The sequence below is a fragment of the Anastrepha obliqua genome, chromosome 6 (assembly GCF_027943255.1).
Source record: "Anastrepha obliqua isolate idAnaObli1 chromosome 6, idAnaObli1_1.0, whole genome shotgun sequence".
Lineage (NCBI taxonomy): Eukaryota > Metazoa > Arthropoda > Insecta > Diptera > Tephritidae > Anastrepha > Anastrepha obliqua.
Genome location: NC_072897.1, coordinates 70,200,204 through 70,218,463, shown reverse-complemented (window position 1 = coordinate 70,218,463; position 18,260 = coordinate 70,200,204). Strand labels below are relative to the sequence as shown.

The 18,260-nt window shown below is 43.7% G+C and overlaps 1 protein-coding gene across 2 annotated transcripts in view; it reads left to right on the top strand.

Annotated features, from left to right (window-relative positions):
- LOC129249817 (TBC1 domain family member 10B-like) overlaps positions 1–18,260 on the top strand; it is a 151,991-nt gene that overhangs the window by 48,695 nt on the left and 85,036 nt on the right. For both annotated transcript variants that reach the window (XM_054889478.1, XM_054889475.1), the window contains exons 4-6: positions 7,026–7,670; positions 7,729–7,831; positions 8,376–8,490. In XM_054889478.1, the coding sequence (XP_054745453.1) occupies positions 7,026–7,670; positions 7,729–7,831; positions 8,376–8,490 (863 nt within the window). The remainder of the gene's footprint in view (positions 1–7,025; positions 7,671–7,728; positions 7,832–8,375; positions 8,491–18,260) is intronic.

Here is an 18,260-nt window from a genome sequence, read left to right as displayed (position 1 = left end):
TTTTGAGATCCCGTGTGCGGGGATCCCCGGGATCGGCCTGCCGTAGGTGATCACGCTCGTTTGCTAACCTGCCTGCTTCGGCTGGGAAATGGGGACGAATGTCGTTAAAACTTCCAGCTGGAATGAAGCGAGCCGCAGCACCTTGCGGAATGCGCGTTCACCTTCGCTCACACCAATGGAGATGGGAAGAGCGGCGAAGGTGTCCTCGGTGAATTCCGTGAAGCCGGCCCAATTAGGTTTTTTTGAAGTTAAAAGGGACCGGTGATTCGCGGAAACAAAGTCGGCAGGTCTCTCAATCGAGACGATAATGGGCAAGTGGTCTGATGCAAGCGATAGCATAGGTCGGGCGGGTTTATCAGACCCGTGCTAGCTATTGTTAGGTCAGGCGAGCTGCTGCAATTGCCCACTACTACCCTGGTGGGGGCGTCGTCGTTCACAGTGCTGAATGTCGAGTTGTCTATCTGCTCTGCCAGTTGCTGTCCCCTACGATCATTTGGCAGGCTTGAATGCCAAAGATCGTGATGCGCATTGAAGTCACCTACAACCAATCGGTTTTCACCTCTGATGAGCGCACCGATATCAGGGTGATATCCTGCCGGGCAGCAGGTGACAGGGGGTATATATATGTTAAATATTCCGAGCTCGGAATCGCCTGTCCGGACAGCTATGCCTTGACATTCTATGGTGCTGTCCCTGCGGTCGATTCGTTCATCGATGAGACGATACTGCACTGTGTGGTGGACTATAAACGCTAGGCCACCACCTTTGTCTCGCTCGCGATCATGTCTGTGCACGTTATAGCCATCCCTGGTGATCAGAGATGACCTATCTTGCAGCTTTGTTTCTTGGACCGCAGCTATTTTAATACTGTGCCGGCTCATAAAGTCAACTATCTCGTCGACCTTGCTCGTGAATCCGTTACAGTTAAATTGAAGAAGCTTAAAGCTTCTGGGAGATGTCGTAGTAACTCGGGAGGTGAGGGGCGCATGGTGTTGTCTACGTTGGACCTGCTATGTAATCCGCTGTTGTTGTTGCGGCTTGATGATGGTGGGCGGGCGCGCCACGGGTGGCGGTTGCGGGTTAAGTCAGGGGAATAGTGTTGCTCCGATAGGCTCCTTACCGTAGAGGTACTAGTTGGGGTGGCGCTTGGTACTGCCGGCCTATCAGGGGGTCTAGTAGCCCTGGAGGCATTAGACGCCTGCTGCGGGAGCAACACGAGGCCACATACCATGTGGTCAACTCCCTATGTGTCTTAAGGCCTGAACAGGTCTTAAGGTGGCTTCACCCGTTGCACTTGTTACACCTAACCGAGGTGGAGTTCGGGTGGAGCCGTTTATGGCAGACGCAGCAATTCCATGGCAGCCGGTTCTACGATACCGGAATGACTCGGGTTTTTCGCGACCAAGGGCTGCCGCCCCAGTAAACTAGCCCTGTCTAGTGAACAGTATATCGCATATGATCGTCTAATGACGTGGTTGACATGGCTAGTGAAATTCAGCTTAGAATCGAAAATAACGCCTAAATCTTTAATTTTTTCATCGGATTGCAAAGGTAAGCCAGCAATATTATACGAAGTATGCAAAGTATTGTTTGATTTGGGTTGGGTACGTAATGCTGTATGATACAATATTCTGTTTACAAAATGCTGTATACAAAATTCTGTATTTCAGAATTCTGTATTATAGAATTCTGTATACGAAATTCTGTTTTTCAAAATTCTTTAAAAAATGTTCTGTATTGCCGAAATGCTGTATTGACGAAATGCTGTAAGTAAATGATAAGAAATTCAACAAATTAAAAAAAAAGTGCGCACTTTGTTTCTTCAGTTTCGATAGAATCCACCGTAGTTTTGCGTAGAACTCCTCTTTGCGTGGGCGGCCTTCGGTCGCGCTTCAGAAAAATAACCTTCATCAGTCCAACTCCGGCTACGCAATCCACCATATTTTTGCGTAGAACTCCTTTTCGCGTGGGTGGTCTTCGGCCGCGCTTAAAAAAAAAAACCCTCATCAGTCCAACTCCGGCTACACAATCCACCGTATTTTTGCGTAGAACTCCTTTTCACGTGGGCGGCCGTGGGCCGCGCTTCATAAAAAGTAACTCTCATCAGTCCAACTTCGGCTACGCAATCCACCGTATTTTTGCGTAGAACTCCTTTTGGCGTGGGCGACCTTGGGCCGCGCTTCAAAAAAATAACCCTCATCAGTCCAACTCCGGCTACACAATCCACCGTATTTTTGCGTAGAACTCCTTTTCGCGTGGGCGGCCTTCGGCCGCGCTTCAAAAAAATAACCCTCATCAGTCCAACTCCGGCTACGTAATCCACCGTATTTTTGCGTAGAACTCTTTTTCGCGTGGGCGGCCTTCGGCCGCGCTTCAAAAAAATAACCCTCATCAATCCGACTCCGGCTACGCAATCCACCGTATTTTTGCGTAGAACTCCTTTTTTCGTTGACTTTTGTCAACACACAATTTTTTCAATACAGAATTTTGTTAATACAGAATTTCGTTAGTACAGAATTTCGTCAGTACAGAATTTCGTCAATACACAATTTTGTCAATACAGAATTTTTTTAAGACAGTACAGAATTTTGTAAATACAGAATTCTGTTAATACAGAATTTTGTCACTGCAGAATTTTGTTACGTTAATTTACAGTATTTCGTACGAAAAGAATTTTGATATACAGCATTTTGTAGGGATCCCGTTTGATTTAGCATATTTTGTGTGGAAGTATTTGCTTATATTTAGGGACAAACACTTTAAATAGCACCAGTTCCGGACTTTGTGCGAGTCGGTTTGCAACTTTTCAGAGTCACTAACACTGTTAATCACCGCAAATATTTTAAGATCATCAGCATACAAGAACGTGTTCAGCAAAAGAAAAGCAAGAACCAATATCGTTAATAAAGAGTCTAAAGAGGAGGGGTCCTAGAATACTTCCCTGTGGGACACCAGAGAACGCAATAAATGCACAGGATGTCGTATTATCAACGGCTACAACGCAGTGCCTGTTGGACAAATATGATTTAATCCACGACAAAAACGTGGAGTGTACACCCAATGACGCAAGCTTCGAAAAGAGTATTCGGTGCGAGACTTTGTCAAACGCTTTAGAGCAGTCTGTATATATTGTATCAACTTGAGATCTGTTCTGGAAGGCTAAAATGCAGTAATCATTGAAAATAGACAAATTAGTGACAGTGGAGCGACTTGCGACGAAACCATGCTTGTTGGTAGATATTAGGCCTTTGACAGCAAAATATAACTTATCATTCACAGTTATCTCAAAAAGTTTTGAGACAGACGAAAGTTTCGAAATGGGTCTGCAATTGCTAACATCGTTTTTATTTCCACTCTGAAATATAGGCGTAACGGAAGTAAATTACCAGTCGTCAACAGTCGTCGTTGCAGTAAATAGTAGCGATACTAACACAGAAGACAATGGCTCTTATTATGAGCAACATTCGACTGTAGTCGAAAGTGCTGATCGAACGAATTTTCATTTGGTATTATGGTGCTCATTCGTTGAAGAATAGGACTATTGTGAATTTCGATCGCTCGACGCATTTACAATAGATAATTTTTCTCAGCTGATACAGCAAATCAAAATAAAAGAAAAACCGATTGTGTTGAAATTCTTTGCTAACAACATTTTTAAAAGTTAAAAAAAGTATTTTTTGTGAAAATGAGTACAACGGAGTTGTGGTTCGACGATTCATCGGACGATGAAAGATTAGTGAACTAGCTAGAAGTAGAAAACAGTTGAGGGGCGCATCCAACTCCCTAGAAATGGCTTCCACTGAGTAAGTTTAGAATTTTCAAAATGTGTTGACGTACTTAATATTACAGAAATTTCCTTACAGATTTTGAAAGAACTTTAGATTATCTAAAGAGGCGTTTATGAACCTACTGTCCAGTACAGAAAACCAGTTGCAGCAGTGCAATCGAGCCAAATCCATTCCAAATATGTTAAAGCTAGCCACAGTTCTGCGATTTTGTGCTCAGGGATCGTACCAATTGAGTATTGGTAATGAAGGTATGCTAGGACTTGCTCAACCCACTGTGTACGATGATACTGAAGATATTGAAGTGGAGTCAAATAACGGAGAAGTAGAAAACATAAGAAATGAAATTTTTAGAATATTATAGAAAAATCTAAAAAGTATTAAATAGAAACCTTTACGCCACAGTTTCTGTTTTATTTTTGTTATAAATTTTCTTTATTCAATTATTCGACATTCCAAAAAAATAAAATATAAGGTTGGCCAAAAAGTCTTGCGGTATTTCCGCAAGCTTGTCTTTGCAAGCGCATAGTTCTAGTTGTATTCGTCGCATCGGTTCACGCTAGAGGTTTTTGGAAAGCTCTTTTCACGTGCTAACACATGTTTGATTAATTGTTGTTTGCTTTTAGTCGTTCGTGAGTTATAGCGTCGCAAACATGGAGCAAAATAAAGAGAAAATACGGCATATTTTACAGTACTACTACGATAAAGGCAAAAATGCATCTCATGCTGCCAATAAAATTTGTGCAGTTTATGGACCCGATACAGTTTCCATTTCCACCGCACAACGAGGGTTTCAACCTTTTCGTTCTGGTGCAGAGGTGATCAAAGATGCGCCACGGTCCGGAAGGCCTGTCGTCGAAAATTGCGATAAAATCGCTGAATTGATTGAAAGAGACCGGCATAGTAGCATCCGTAGGATCGGCCAAGAGCTGGGCATGAGTCATCAAACCGTTATAAACCATTTGAAGAAGCTTGGATTCAAAAAGAAACTCGATGTATGGGTGCCACACGACTTGACGCAAAAAACATTTTTGCCCGTATGGATGCATGCGAATCGCTTCCGAATCGCAACAAAATCGACCCGTTTTTGAAGCGGATGGTGACTGGCGATGAAAAGTGAGTCACTTACGACAACGTGAAGCGCAAACGGTCATAGTCGAAAAGCGGTGAAGCTGCCCAGACGGTGGCCAAGCCTGGATTGACGGCCAGGAAGGTTCTTCTGTGTGTTTGGTGGGATTGGCAGGGAATCATCCACTATGAGCGGCTCCCGGATGGCCAAACGCTCAATTCGGACGTGTACTGCCAACAACTGGACCGCTTGAATGCAGCACTCATGCAGAAGAGGCCATCTTTGATCAACAGAGGCCGAATTGTCTTCCATCAGGAGAACGTCAGGCCACACACATCTTTGGTGACGCGCCAGAAGCTCCGGGAGCTCGGATGAGAGGTTCTTTTGCATCCACCGTATAGTCCGTATCTCGCACCAAGTGATTACCACCAATTTCTGTCCATGGCGAACGAGCTTGGTAGTCGGAAGTTGTCCACAAGAGAGTCCTGTGAAAATTGGCTCTCCGAGTTTTTAGACGATAGGGAAGCGAGCTTCTATAAGAGGGGCATTATGAAGTTGGCATCTCGTTGGGAACTCGTCATCGAACAAAACGGCGCATATTTGACTTAAATCGCATTATTATAACCAATTTTATGAACAATTGAAAATTCAATAAAAATACCGAAAGACTTTTTTGACAACCTTATATGTATTTCAGTTCCTCTACGTATTTCAGCCCATACCTACCAAGGGAAAAAATGTATTTCTATAAACATCACAAAAACAAAACCATTATTAAGTTTAATCCATTTTGTTGCCGTTCTCACTGGTGCTCCCAAGCAATTCAGCTCCGTTGTAAATTCCTCCCATTTTTTTGCTGCTTGAACTTTGGTGCAAATCCCTTTTGCGAATTGTGGATTCGCCTTTCTAATTATTGTTTGGTACTCACGACTTTCGACCTGCATAAAATTAACAAAATTAGTATATATTTATTATTTGGTTACTATAAAACCATAAATAATCGCAAACAACTTACACTTTAACAAGTTTTCCCACAATACGCTACACGATCGAAAGCAAAATTGCATTCGACTCTAAATTCGGTAAACAACGAAAATTTCGATAGGGTTGCACGCACCGCTCATAATACCAAATTGACATTCGTTTTTTGATCTTCGACAACCAACGAATATCGAAGATCGAATGCAACTCATAATAGGGGCCAATGTAAATGCTAAAGTTGTATATAGCATGAACCATCATGGCGCTAGTAGTTGTAATGAAAACAATAACTTGATTGAAGTTGCAAATGCGCAACTATCAAATGTGCAATCGGTAGCATCGAAATCAGTATAACTGGTGGCAGAAATATTAATGGCAGAGGTGATAATGGTACTGGTGGGGGGAGTGCTGGTGGCGGTTTGGTTTCATTAACAAGTTTTAAAACTACTCACTGTAATAACTTAGGTATAATAGTAGGTGGAACGGGTGATCAGACGAAACTGCATACACACATAATAGGAAATACGATTATAAAAATAAGTTTCTACCTAACAATAAATTTCAATCGATGCAAGAGGTATAAGAGGTATTATTTATAAATGAAGTTGTTGCCATTATATTACCATCTCATGTACCTATACGTACATATATAATATATGTAGTATATTAGTCGTATAATGTATACGTATATATATTCTACCGAAATTATTGAGAAGGCACTACACTAAGGCACTAAAAAGTCTTACAGATACCGCCCCATTTCTGAGATAAATAAATAACAATAGAAAGCAAACAAAGACCAAATAATCCTAGTTTCAAATATTTTTTGGTCATATAATTAACAAATTTACGACATTTCGTTTCGCAGATCGTCAAAAAAACTAAAAAATCCACGAAAATTTTTAGCGAATTCAAACTTGCACTTTGTTATACTACGATGCATTGGGCTATAAAACTGCGTACTCAAATTTTCTTTTTTTTATTTCGATTACAAATTCCTAAATTTAAATGAAAACTCGTCGAATTTTTATAAATCTACAATTTGCGTCAAAACTTCATTAATATTTGCCTTATATTTATAAATCTGTAATTAGATGTATGTTAATTTTTATATATTAATTTATTTTGTTTTCACTTAAGTATTTCAAAATATTATTTATATATATTGTTTGTATTTTATATTTGGGTAGTATGTTCAACCGGCAGTCGCCAGCAGTTCCAGCCAAGTGCGTAGTAATCAAGCGGGCAGTTTATATCGAGGACCTTCCGCAAGTCCAGCGCCTCGTAATGGCGCACGTCATGTACCAATGCAAGCCATGTATCAACAAACCATGCATCAAGGAGTTCAAAGCGTAGTAGTGCAACCTTTCCCACAATATCAGCGTCAAGCGTTTCAAGCGCCACCCTATGCACAATATACACAACCAATGCAGCCAAATTATCCATATCCATATCCCTCGTACTATTCTGTTCCTGCGCAACGAGGTGCTGTAGGTGTTAATACTGGTGTTGGTGTAGGTAGCACGATGTCAGTGCAACCAGGCCCAAATGGTCCAATGACAGGTCCACCTGGTGCTACACAAACACAATTGCCGTTAACGCCTGGAACGGTGCTTACTGCAAGTCCCGTACCGCCTGGCTCGAATCCTGCGGTTTTGGGTGTAGCATCTGCCCCTAGCGGACAACAAGTTGCCGTTCAGTCCATGGTCGGCGTCGTGCAAACTACAGTTCCTGCACAGCAAGGCCAAAAGTCGACACGTCGACGTGCTCATGCTCTCGAAATCATAGATCCAAGTACAAATAAGAATATTTTGGAAGATTTCGATAGGGCGAAGGTATGATATATTTACACTATTTGAAATCTTCGATAAAACATCTAATTGTTTTCTGTAGACATCTGCAAGATCAGATATTGAATATCCTGAACAAAACATGTTTGTTCAGCAACCGATTGTTATGACTGATCAACTGCGTAATTTACCATATGACATGATGGGTAGGTATTGATAAGGCGTTAGGCCACTGTGTTGTCGGAAAAACTAAGGAAATTTTTTAACCTCATGCAGCAGGGCAATGAAATAAATCAAATCAAATAAATTGAGATTAAAAAGCCGTGCTTCATTGTCTGTACCAAAAGCTCTATAAATAATTTGTTTAAATGGCCGGACCAATTTCACTTATAATTTTAGAGGAATCAAATTGTTCTTTTATTTATGTGAATTGCTTAGAAGTAGTTAGCGTATTTTTGAAATAACGGTTTTGGAAAACACGCCCCGTTCTAATAAAAACTTCACAATTTTCAACAAAAAAAAGTTCGAAATTTTTTTATAAAAACTGATACTGAATGTTATTGTGAATATACAGCTCGATAAAGACGTGTTTAATCTTTTCGGTACGGTATGCTGCGTCAGATTAAAATTTTGACAGTAATTTTATTAGGATATCTTTAAAAAAACGTGAATTTTTCGAAATTTTTTCAGTGGCCTAGCGTCTTAAAATTAACTAGATAGCATTCATATTTTAATTACTGCTATTTTCAGACATACACCAAATGGGTCGTGAAGTAACACTTGGCCAGACCCCAGTTGTTTCAGCAATAACAGATGGCCCCTCAGTAGAAATTTTACCGCCATTACAAAAGCCCAGATGTAAAAAGTACGTATCAAATAATTGTTTATCGAATTTTATCTCTCATATTGTATGCAAGGAGAATATATACGAGGTGGTATTGTTTCATGAGCTGATTAGTGCCTGATTGTCAAAGTAAAAATATAATATTTCTATTTTCTTTTCCCTTTTCCTTCATTTGAAATTAGGCAATAGCCCACAACGTTTTTATTTTTGTAGGATCGATTTCATCTTGCATGAATTTGCCTTGCTTCTCCTTCTCGAGGTTTACAAAAACATGAATTGGATACATTTTCGCTACCTATGTAAAGCCATACGCTCAGACTGTTTTCCAAAAACAAAAAAATAAGTGACTCACCCGGTTGCGCCAGGTATAAAACACGAAAGTTGACGCCGCAGATTTTATCTGTTGCTCTTTCCGCTTACTGCTAATTTAATATTAAATCGTTAAAACCCGATATTAAGACAAAATGTGCGACTAAAATGTTACAATAAATTAACCATAACCTTACCAATAACTGCCTGTTTTCGCGTTCGTTCGGTCTACACAGTGAAAGTGCCGCTTTAGCATAACAGAATGTTATATCAAATAACTTAGAATTCACTAGTGCCACTTAAAATGAAACTTATGATCATTCAATTGAGGTTGAGTCGGTGAGTTAACTCGCTCTATATAGTAGCGGACTCTGAAATCCGGAAATCAACAAAACTTTAGTCTCGAAATTATTTTAATAAAGGGTTTCTAATAAGAGGTGTTATTCCCGTAAAAGATCAAAGGTTTCGTTGCTTGTGTGGCTCGGAGTGCCGTCTTGTTGAAAGTAAACGTTTTCCCGACCAATACCATCCAATTCGAGCCATAAAAAATCATTAATCATCTCTCGATAGCGCAATCCATTCAGGGTAACTGTTACTCCAGCTTCATTTTCGAAAAAGTAAGGCCCAATGACTCCGCCGGACCATAAACCGCACCAAACAATCACGCGTTGGAGATATAGAGAGTGAGGCTTTTCAGCAATTTTGCTTCTTGACAAAGCCATCGAGGTGGAAATAGGCCTCATCACTCAAGATGATGTTTCGATAGAATTCCGGATCATTTTCATGCATTTCAACGACCCAATCAGCAAAGACCCGACGTTGTTGATGATCGGCCGGCTTGAGTTCTTGTCTTAACTGGACTTCATAAGCCTTAAGATCTTTATGCAAAATACGGTCTAATGTCGTTTGTGGAATTCCTAATCCCAAAGAACGACGAGGTATGGACAAACCTGTCCTGTTTTACGAACCATCTCTGCCAAATTTTCACCATTTTTATACTGAATTTTAATAATTCCGATAGCGGGCTATTCAAAATAAATCCTGTTATTGGAAAACCCTTTATAGACCATGTTCTATATTTATTTATTTATTTAATTTAATATTTAATTATAAAAGGACAATTGGCGCTTCTCCAGTCGTTAAATCAAGTTAGTTGTGTTGCATCAAAGTAACACTATTTCCTCGTTCTGTTCGTTAACATTATTGGTCAGTAGTGTCACTGCATCACAGCTCTTCCAGAGGTAGCGTCTGGGAAAGGGAACCCTCACCATCGATTTCACTGTTGATGGATAACTGCTATTTCATGTTGTTGTTGTTGTAGCAGTACCTTTGCCCTGTCAGTGTAGCGTAATGACCGGTCATCTTCGTCTAGCTCATCTAACGGTAGGCCCAGGAAACTAGCAGTTGCTACGGGTTGGGTCCAGAGGGAGAGAGGTGTTAGATGAGTGGGTTTGTTGGGGCATGTGAAAATGTGCTTTGTGTCGTGCGGTGTGCCTTCACATGCTGGACATATGTTTAGTATGTCGGGGTCGATTCTGGACAAGTAGGAGTTTAACCTGCTACAATAAGCGGAACGTAATTGTGCCAAGGTTACGCGGGACTCTCGGAGAGGTTGGAGCTCTTCGTCTGCGATTGGTGGTGGTTGGACTCCGATAACGGCATTCGGGGGTCGAGAGCAACATTTCCTTGTCTTTGCCCCAAGAGCTGCGAGCGAGAGGGGGGCAGAGTTGTAAATTCCTCGCAGTGAAGAAGCGAGAAAGGCTGGCGAGGTAGTCGTTTACCTTGGAGCATAGGCCATCAATGTCATTGCCCGATGCCGTTATCGTGCAATTGTCGGCGTATGAGACCAGGGAGACTCCCTCTGGTGGCTCGGGGAGTTCACCGTTGAAGGTGATATCCACCTTGTCATTGTGCTTCGTCGGGTTCGACAGGGACCTTACGGTAGATCAGAGCTAGCTCACACCAGAGGGGAAGCTACAGGACTTCAAATGCTCTTCCCATTTGTTCCGCTTGTGTAGGGTTACCAGTTGCCGTATCTCGGAATTGAAGTCCTTTATCCGAGGATCCCCTGGATCGGCCTGGCGTAGGCGATCACGCTCGTTTGCCAGAACAGCTGCTTCAGCTGGGAAATTAGGACGTATGTCCCTGATCCTTCCAGCGGGTATGAAGCGAGCAGCGACAGCTTTAATCGCCTTGCGGAATGCACGTTCGTCTGCCCGCACATCAGTAGGAATTGGGCGAAGATGTCTTTAGTAAATTCCGCGAATCTGGTCCAATCAGCTTTGTTGAAGTTGATGTATGACCGGTGATCCGCGGAAATAAAGTCGGCAGGTCTCTCGATCGAGATGATAATGGGCGAGTGGTCTGATGCAAGCGATAGCATAGGTCGCCAGGTTATGCCATTTATCAGGCGAGCTGCTACAATTGCCCACTACCGTGGTTGGGGCGTCGTCGTTTACAGTGCTGAATGTCGAGTCGTCTATCTGCTCTGCCAGTAGGTGTGTCCTAGTATATATTTCGAGCTCGGAATCGCCTGTCCGGGCAGTTCTTCTTCTTCTTAATTGGCGCTAGAACCGCTTACGCGATTTTGGCCGAGTTTAACAAAGCACGCCAGTCGTTTCTTTCTCGTGCTAACCGGCGCCAGTTGGACACACCAAGTGAAGCCAAGTCCTTCTCCACCTGATCTTTCCAACGCAGAGGAGGCCGCCCTCTTCCTCTGCTACCACCAGCTGGTATCGCATCGAATACTTTCAAAGCCGGAGCGTTTGTATCCATTCGGACGACATGACCCAGCCAACGTAGCCGCTGGATCTTTATTCGCTGCGCTATGTCTATGTCGTCGTAAAGCTCATACAGCTCATCGTTCCATCGTCTGCGATATTCGCCGGGGCAGTTACCCCTTGATATTTAAAGGTGGTGTCCCTGCGGTCGATTCCTTCATCGATAAGACGATACTGCACTGTATGGTGGACTATCAACGCAAAGCCTCCATCATTGTCTCGCTCGCGATCGTGTCTATGCACGTTATAGCCATCCCTGGTGATCAGAGATGACCTAGCGTGCGGCTTTCTTTCTTGGACCGCAGCTATCTTGATACCATGTCGGCTCATAAAGTCTACTATCTCGTCAATCTTACTCGAAAGTCCGTTGCAGTTTAGTTGTAGGAGTTTAAAACTCCTCGGGAGTGTGAGCATAACTCGGGAGGTGAGGGACGCATGGTGTTGTCCGCGTTGGTCCTGCTGTGCGTTCCGCAAGGTTTGTTGTGGCCTGACGTTGGCGGACGGCCGCGCCGCAGAGGACGGTTACAGGTCCACTCACGGGTGGTGCGCAGGCCAGAGCACCCCCGAAAGTGGCACCAGCCATTGCAGGAATTGCATTGGACTGTTGTCAGGTGCCGAGGGACTCTGGTGTGACTCACTGAGCAGACTGTGCGGGGGACCAAGAGGTGCTGGTTTGTCCCCGCAGGATAGGAACAGAAGGGTTGTGGGTCTTTGAGGGAGTTGTGTTGCGCATGAGGGCTCCTTACCGTTAAGGTTTTATTGGTGGCGGCAGTTTGAAGTGCTAGACAGGGCTAGTTTACTGGGGCGGCAGCCCTTGGTCGGGAAAAACCCAAATCATTCGGGTAACGTAGAACCGGCTGCCATTGGAATGACTGCTATTTCATCAAATATCTTGACTTAATTAAGCCTATCAATGGAAACTGTAACTGGTATGGTATATGTTGACAACCAGTTACTTCTTATGTATCGCGTCATTTCGTTAAAAAGTGGCTGCAAAATCGGTCCTTCGGTATAAAAACAGCTGGTGAGGTTTGCATTGATCTAGTGGTATTATTGTTGTAATTCTCGTAGGGAACTTTGTTCGTCTACCCGAGTACTTTTCGTCTGGCAATTCTCTGAAAAAAGTGGATCGGTTGGCCGTATAAAGCAACTCTGCCACATATACACCCAAGTCTTCCTTTACGACTGCTCTTAAAACAAGGAAAACGATGGGTAGGATATCGAGTCCGTGTGTGTCTGCCGAGTGACATCTGATTGAGGCCTTTAACCCTCGGTGCCACCTTTTCGCAATAGTGAGCTCCGAAGAGCCGTGGAGGTTCCTTTATTGGTGCTTGACGGAAACACGGGTGTAGTATGTGAAGTAGTACAAGCCGTGGAGGATAGGTTAGGTTAGCCATGTTGTTTGTTTAAGACAAGACACTTAGTGGCCCTAAGGATCATGTAATACCTGCATTTGATTTCTAACAAAGTTGCTTAAACTACTTAGATCTTTTTAAGCTATGTAGTAACTACTTGGGAACCAGATAGTGTTCGATGCGTCTATCAAGTGCTCCACAGATAATATGACTGATGCATGACCGTATGTGCTTTCTTTTAGCATGCCTCCCGCTTTAATACTGGAAATAGATTTGGCCGCCATCCCTTTAACTTGTATATCAATGGGTGGAATATTTAGGATCACTTCCAGGGGCGTCGATCAGAGCGCACCTGTTATTTTCCTACCTACACAAGCTAATCGTTGCACTTTTATAAAATTCTTTAGGTACAAGTGTGTGTGCACCGCCTCCCACCACACGAAACCTCCATAAGTCAAATTGGGTCTGATGTTCGTTTTGTATGCCCAGTGGTTGATATACAGTTTCAACCCTCATATATTGCCAAGTGGCCTCTTACAGATAAAGAAGGCATTAAATGCTTTTTCCACCCTTTCGTCAGTGTTGCTTTGAATCCAATATTATTCCAACATACTTGGCTTTGTTTGATAGGGTTAGTGTTACTCCATCCAAAGACGGTAAAAGAAAACTATATATCTTATATATATTAGTGAACAGAACTAGTTCTGATAGTTAAGTTTGAGGTGATTACTCTGTAAGATAGCTTATGGTCCACCCGCGAATAATCCCTTCGTTCCTACCTATGTTGAACTCTCCTTCGTTATCCAGAAAAGCCGCCATAGTGAATTCCTTATTTTTAAAAAATTTCTCTATTATTCCCACAACGTTGTATGGTGCTGAAGCTCTCAATAATTCTTCTAATGTTCCGCAGTGTTATGGCCCGGTTTCCTGCCTGAATAAAGACCACCCTGACCTTTGTCCATGAGTTGGGGATGGGTCCATGGGATATACACTGAAAATAGGGATTCCCTGAAGATCATAACTAACCACAAATTAATCGTTCCCATTGACTGCTGTAACATCATTGGTAAAATTCCGTCCGGTCGTCTTGACTTGTAGGGAAGTGTGTTTGTATGAGATATTCAAGTGTTTCCTGTCCTGTGAAGCTGCCTTTCGGTCATCGCAAAAAGCTTGAAAAAAGATTTACGAAAAGCTGTTCTTTTCGAAGCGGAAGAAGTTAGTTGATTCTTCCTCTTCACGGGGATCTAACTTAGCTATAACCTTAGAGAACTTTATCTAATTTGCCTTTCTAGGATTCCTATTGCCGTTTAGATTGTTCTAGGTTGACTGTGAACGCGATTTGATAGTGATCCGAAAAGGCACAGGTGAAACATGCCAGTTTTCTCAACCCTTCTTGAGCCTGAATTTGATACTAGAATTATATCAATAATCATATATTTAGATTAGTATCCAGTATATTCAGTCCGCTTCCGCTGGCCGATTGGATCAGGTCTCTTAAGTACCTGCGATGGCGAGTCTTCTTCTTCAAACGGCAGATATGCTGATGTAAGGTGGAGGTTAGAGCCTCCGCTCTGCTCACGTACTGCTGTCCTCAGATCTGCGCTACAAAACTGCGGCAAGAGAAATATCATAATGAATTTGCCGTAAAAGTTTTTCCTTACCAAGGTGCAACTTTTTATCTTACCTTAAGTGGTAGGAACCAGTAGCGCGTAATTGGGCTTGCCAATTCCAGCGATTTTGTCCTAAATGAGCCATGTATAAGAGTCACCACCACTCTATCCTCCTCTTTAAAAAGTAGTAAGTAATCTGTTGCCTCCCTACAGTCATGCAAATTAATTGCAGCGGCTTTGGTTTTATCGCTGCTTTTATTCTTTTCTTCGGGTAAGACCACCTTTGGATGCCCTATCCCGTATCTCAATTGACCGTGCAAGTCTGTGAGGATTTGTCCCGATCGGTGTCTGATTTACGGCCAGAGTGGCGTTTCCCTTATCCCTTGCATGGCCTCTTACTATGATCCAATCATCGGGATGCACCTCTTCGTTTTGACCTTGTATTAATGAGAGGGTGGTTTCATCCTCAATTAGTGGAGGTGGAATTCACACCCTCGCAGTCGTTCGAAAGGGTACATCCTTTAATGGTACCACATCTAACTTACATCCCGGCCATAGTTCTCCAAGGCTGCGAATGCAAGCTGTAAGAGGCTCCAAGGATTCGTTTCTGCATTCCACCACCATGACTCCCTTGTGTCACGTTTGCTCAGCTTTTCAAGAAATTTGATTGAGCCTTTGTAACCCAATTTCATCTTTTGCTCGCGGGCGTTGTCCACAGCAGGCCTCTGTGATGGAGTATCATCCGATTTGCTCTTTGGATCAGCGAGAGGTTGTTTTACCTCAGTCGTTTCCCGATTGTAAAGACCTGTAGTGACCATTTGAAAAACCAGGGCTTCAGTAGCATGACTATCACTCGCGCCTGATTCCTGCACAGGAACGACTAGCTCTCTAGAGATTTTAGAATGAGACTGAGACTGGTGGAGGAGAAAGATAGATTGCATTTTATCTCTTCTGCGAGGTGTGGATAAAACTGCCGCCCCACTGGGATCAGGCGTAGGGCAGGGAGCCGCTCTGGATTTACGGACGTTGATGACCTACCTGGAAGTTGCTTAGGAAGTGAGGCAAAGCTTTTGGTTTAAAACACGGACGGACTTGTACTTGTCTTTGTCTAACATTTCCAGCTAGCCTGTTGTTGTTGTAGCAGTAACTTTGCCTTGTCAGTGTACTGTAAATCACCGGTTGTCTAGCCCAACTAACGGTATGCCCACCAGGAAACTTGCTGTTTCGGCAGGTTGGGTCCAGAGGGAGAGGCGTATTAGTTGAGTGGGTTTGATGGGGCATGTGAAAAGGTGGTTAGTGTCGTGCGGGGTGCCTTCACATGTCGGACATATGTATGTTTAATATGTCGGGGTCGATTCTGGATAGGTAGGAGTTTAACCTGCTACAATAAGCGGAACGTAATTGTGCCAAGGTTACGCGGGACTCTCGAGGAAGTTGGAACTCTTCGTCTGCAATGGGTGGTGGTTGGACTCTGTTGACGGCATTCGGGGGTCGGGAGCTTAAGAAGGTGGTAAGAGTCTCCCGATGAATGTTGTTGATTGTATGTCTGTACACTGTCCGATCCAGTAGTTGTCGGTCTGTTTTGTCTGAGATGTCGTCCGCGTAGTTGAGGAGGTGACTCCTGACATGCCTGGGAGGTGGCTCAGGCTCAAGCAGGAGTCTGCATTGGTGGTACCTGCAGTAACACCGTAACAAGAATTACTTCCTGAACAGTTTGTTATGCTGCTTTACAGGGAGCATATGGGCCAGTTAAGCGCAGCATAGTTTACAACTGGCCAGCGTATTGCCTTAAATGTCGATAGAAACATCTCTTTGTTCCCAAGTGCGGCCGGCAAGCGATTTGAGGACCTTGTTGCGATTCTGGACTTTAGTGGCAATAGCGATTGTATGCGCTGAAAAAGAGAGCAAACTGTCGTAAGTAACTTCCAAGCTTTTTGTGTTGTTAACAGTCGGAATTGGTGTGCCATCGACTTTTACCTTAAGCTGTAGCGTGACCTCCTTTGTCCAGGTGCTGAAGACGGTCGCAGTGGACTTCGTGATGTTAAGATATAGGTTCCTCGCAGTAAAGAACCGAGAAAGGCAGTAATCGTTTACCGTGGCGCACAGGCCATCAATGTCATTGCCCGACGCCATTATCGTGCAGTCGTAGTTGTCGGCGTAGGAGACCAGGGAGACTCTCTCTGGCGGCGAGGGGCGTTCCAAGATATAGTCGTTAAGAAGCAAGGGTGAAAGGGCAGTATTCTGCGGAACTCCTTGCTTTATTTTCCTCTGTTTTGAAATTTTATCTCGGAATAGCACCGACGAATGACGACTGCTCAGATAGTTCGGGTTCCACCTCTTGAACCCTGGCGGGAGTGTTGACTGTAAAATATCATCTGCTAGCGTGGCATGGCTGACTGTGTCGAAAGCATTGTTTAGGTCCAACGCTACTAAATCAGTACTCTCGCAGGGGCGGTTTTGGTTGAGCCTGCGGTTCACCTGAGTGTTAATGACGGTGAGTGCTGTGGTGGTACTGTGCACTCTTCGGAAGCCATGCTGGTGTGAGGCTGGGGTCAGATGTTTGTGTAGAGTGTGAGTAGAAGGGAAAGGAGAGTTATCGGACGATAAGACTCCCCTTCGTTAGCGGGTTTCCCAGATTTCAGTAGTGGGGCCACTCTCTCTGATTTCCACTTATCAAGAATAATGAGAGTGGCCAAGAACATATTGAAAACTCTTGTTAGGTACTCTACTCTCAATGGACCCAGCTTTTTCAACATCAGCATGTTTAGTCTGTCAGGGCCATAGGCTTTAGAATATTTCATATGGTTGATGGCCCCCTGGACCTCACCGCTGGAGAAAGCAAGTGGCGCACTGTTGTATGTCAGTTTGTGCAGCCGTCCGGTGGCACTACGCTTGCATCTGTCGGCCGGAGGATGCAGTATTAATTGCCAGCTAAAATAGCACCTTGTCGTTGTGATTCGTCTGGTTCGACAGGGACCTTACGGTGGACCAGAGCTTACTCACACCAGAAGTGAAGTTGAAGGACTTCAGGTTCTCTTCCCATTTAGTCCGCTTGCGTTGAGTTACAAGTTGTCGGATCTCCAAATTGAGATCCTTTATGCGAGAATCCCTGGGATCGTTTGCCTGAACAGCGGCATCAGCTGGGAAATTAGGACGTGTGTCCCAAATCCTTTCAGCGGGTATTAAGAGAGCCGCAGCAGCTGTGAGCACCTTGTGGGATGCTCGTTCGCCTATGCGCACATCGGTGGGAATAGGTGTGCTCGGTAAATTCCCCGAGCCGGCCCAACTAGCTTTGTTAAAATTAATGTGTCCGCGGTAACAAAGTCGGCAGGTCTCTGGATCGGGATGATAATGGGCAAGTGCTCGGATGCAAGCGATAGCATAGGTCGGCAAGTTATGCTATTTATGAGAACAAGGCTATCAATTGTTTATGGCAAGCGAGCCCACTACCCTGGTGGGGGCTTCGTCGTTCACGGTGCTGAATGCCGAATCGTCTATGTCCTCTGCTAACTGCTGTTCCCTACGATCGTTTGGTAGACTTGAGTGCCAAAGATCGTGATGCGCATTAAAGCCACCTATTACCAATCGGTTTTCATCTCTGATGAAGGCACCAATTTCAGCGTGATATCCTGCCGAGCAGCAGTTTATGTTAGTCTTGTGAGGCTATCTGGTGGTTTACTAACCGTTTGACCTATCCATCGCCACTTGTTGTTGTTGTTGTAGCAGTATCTTCGCCC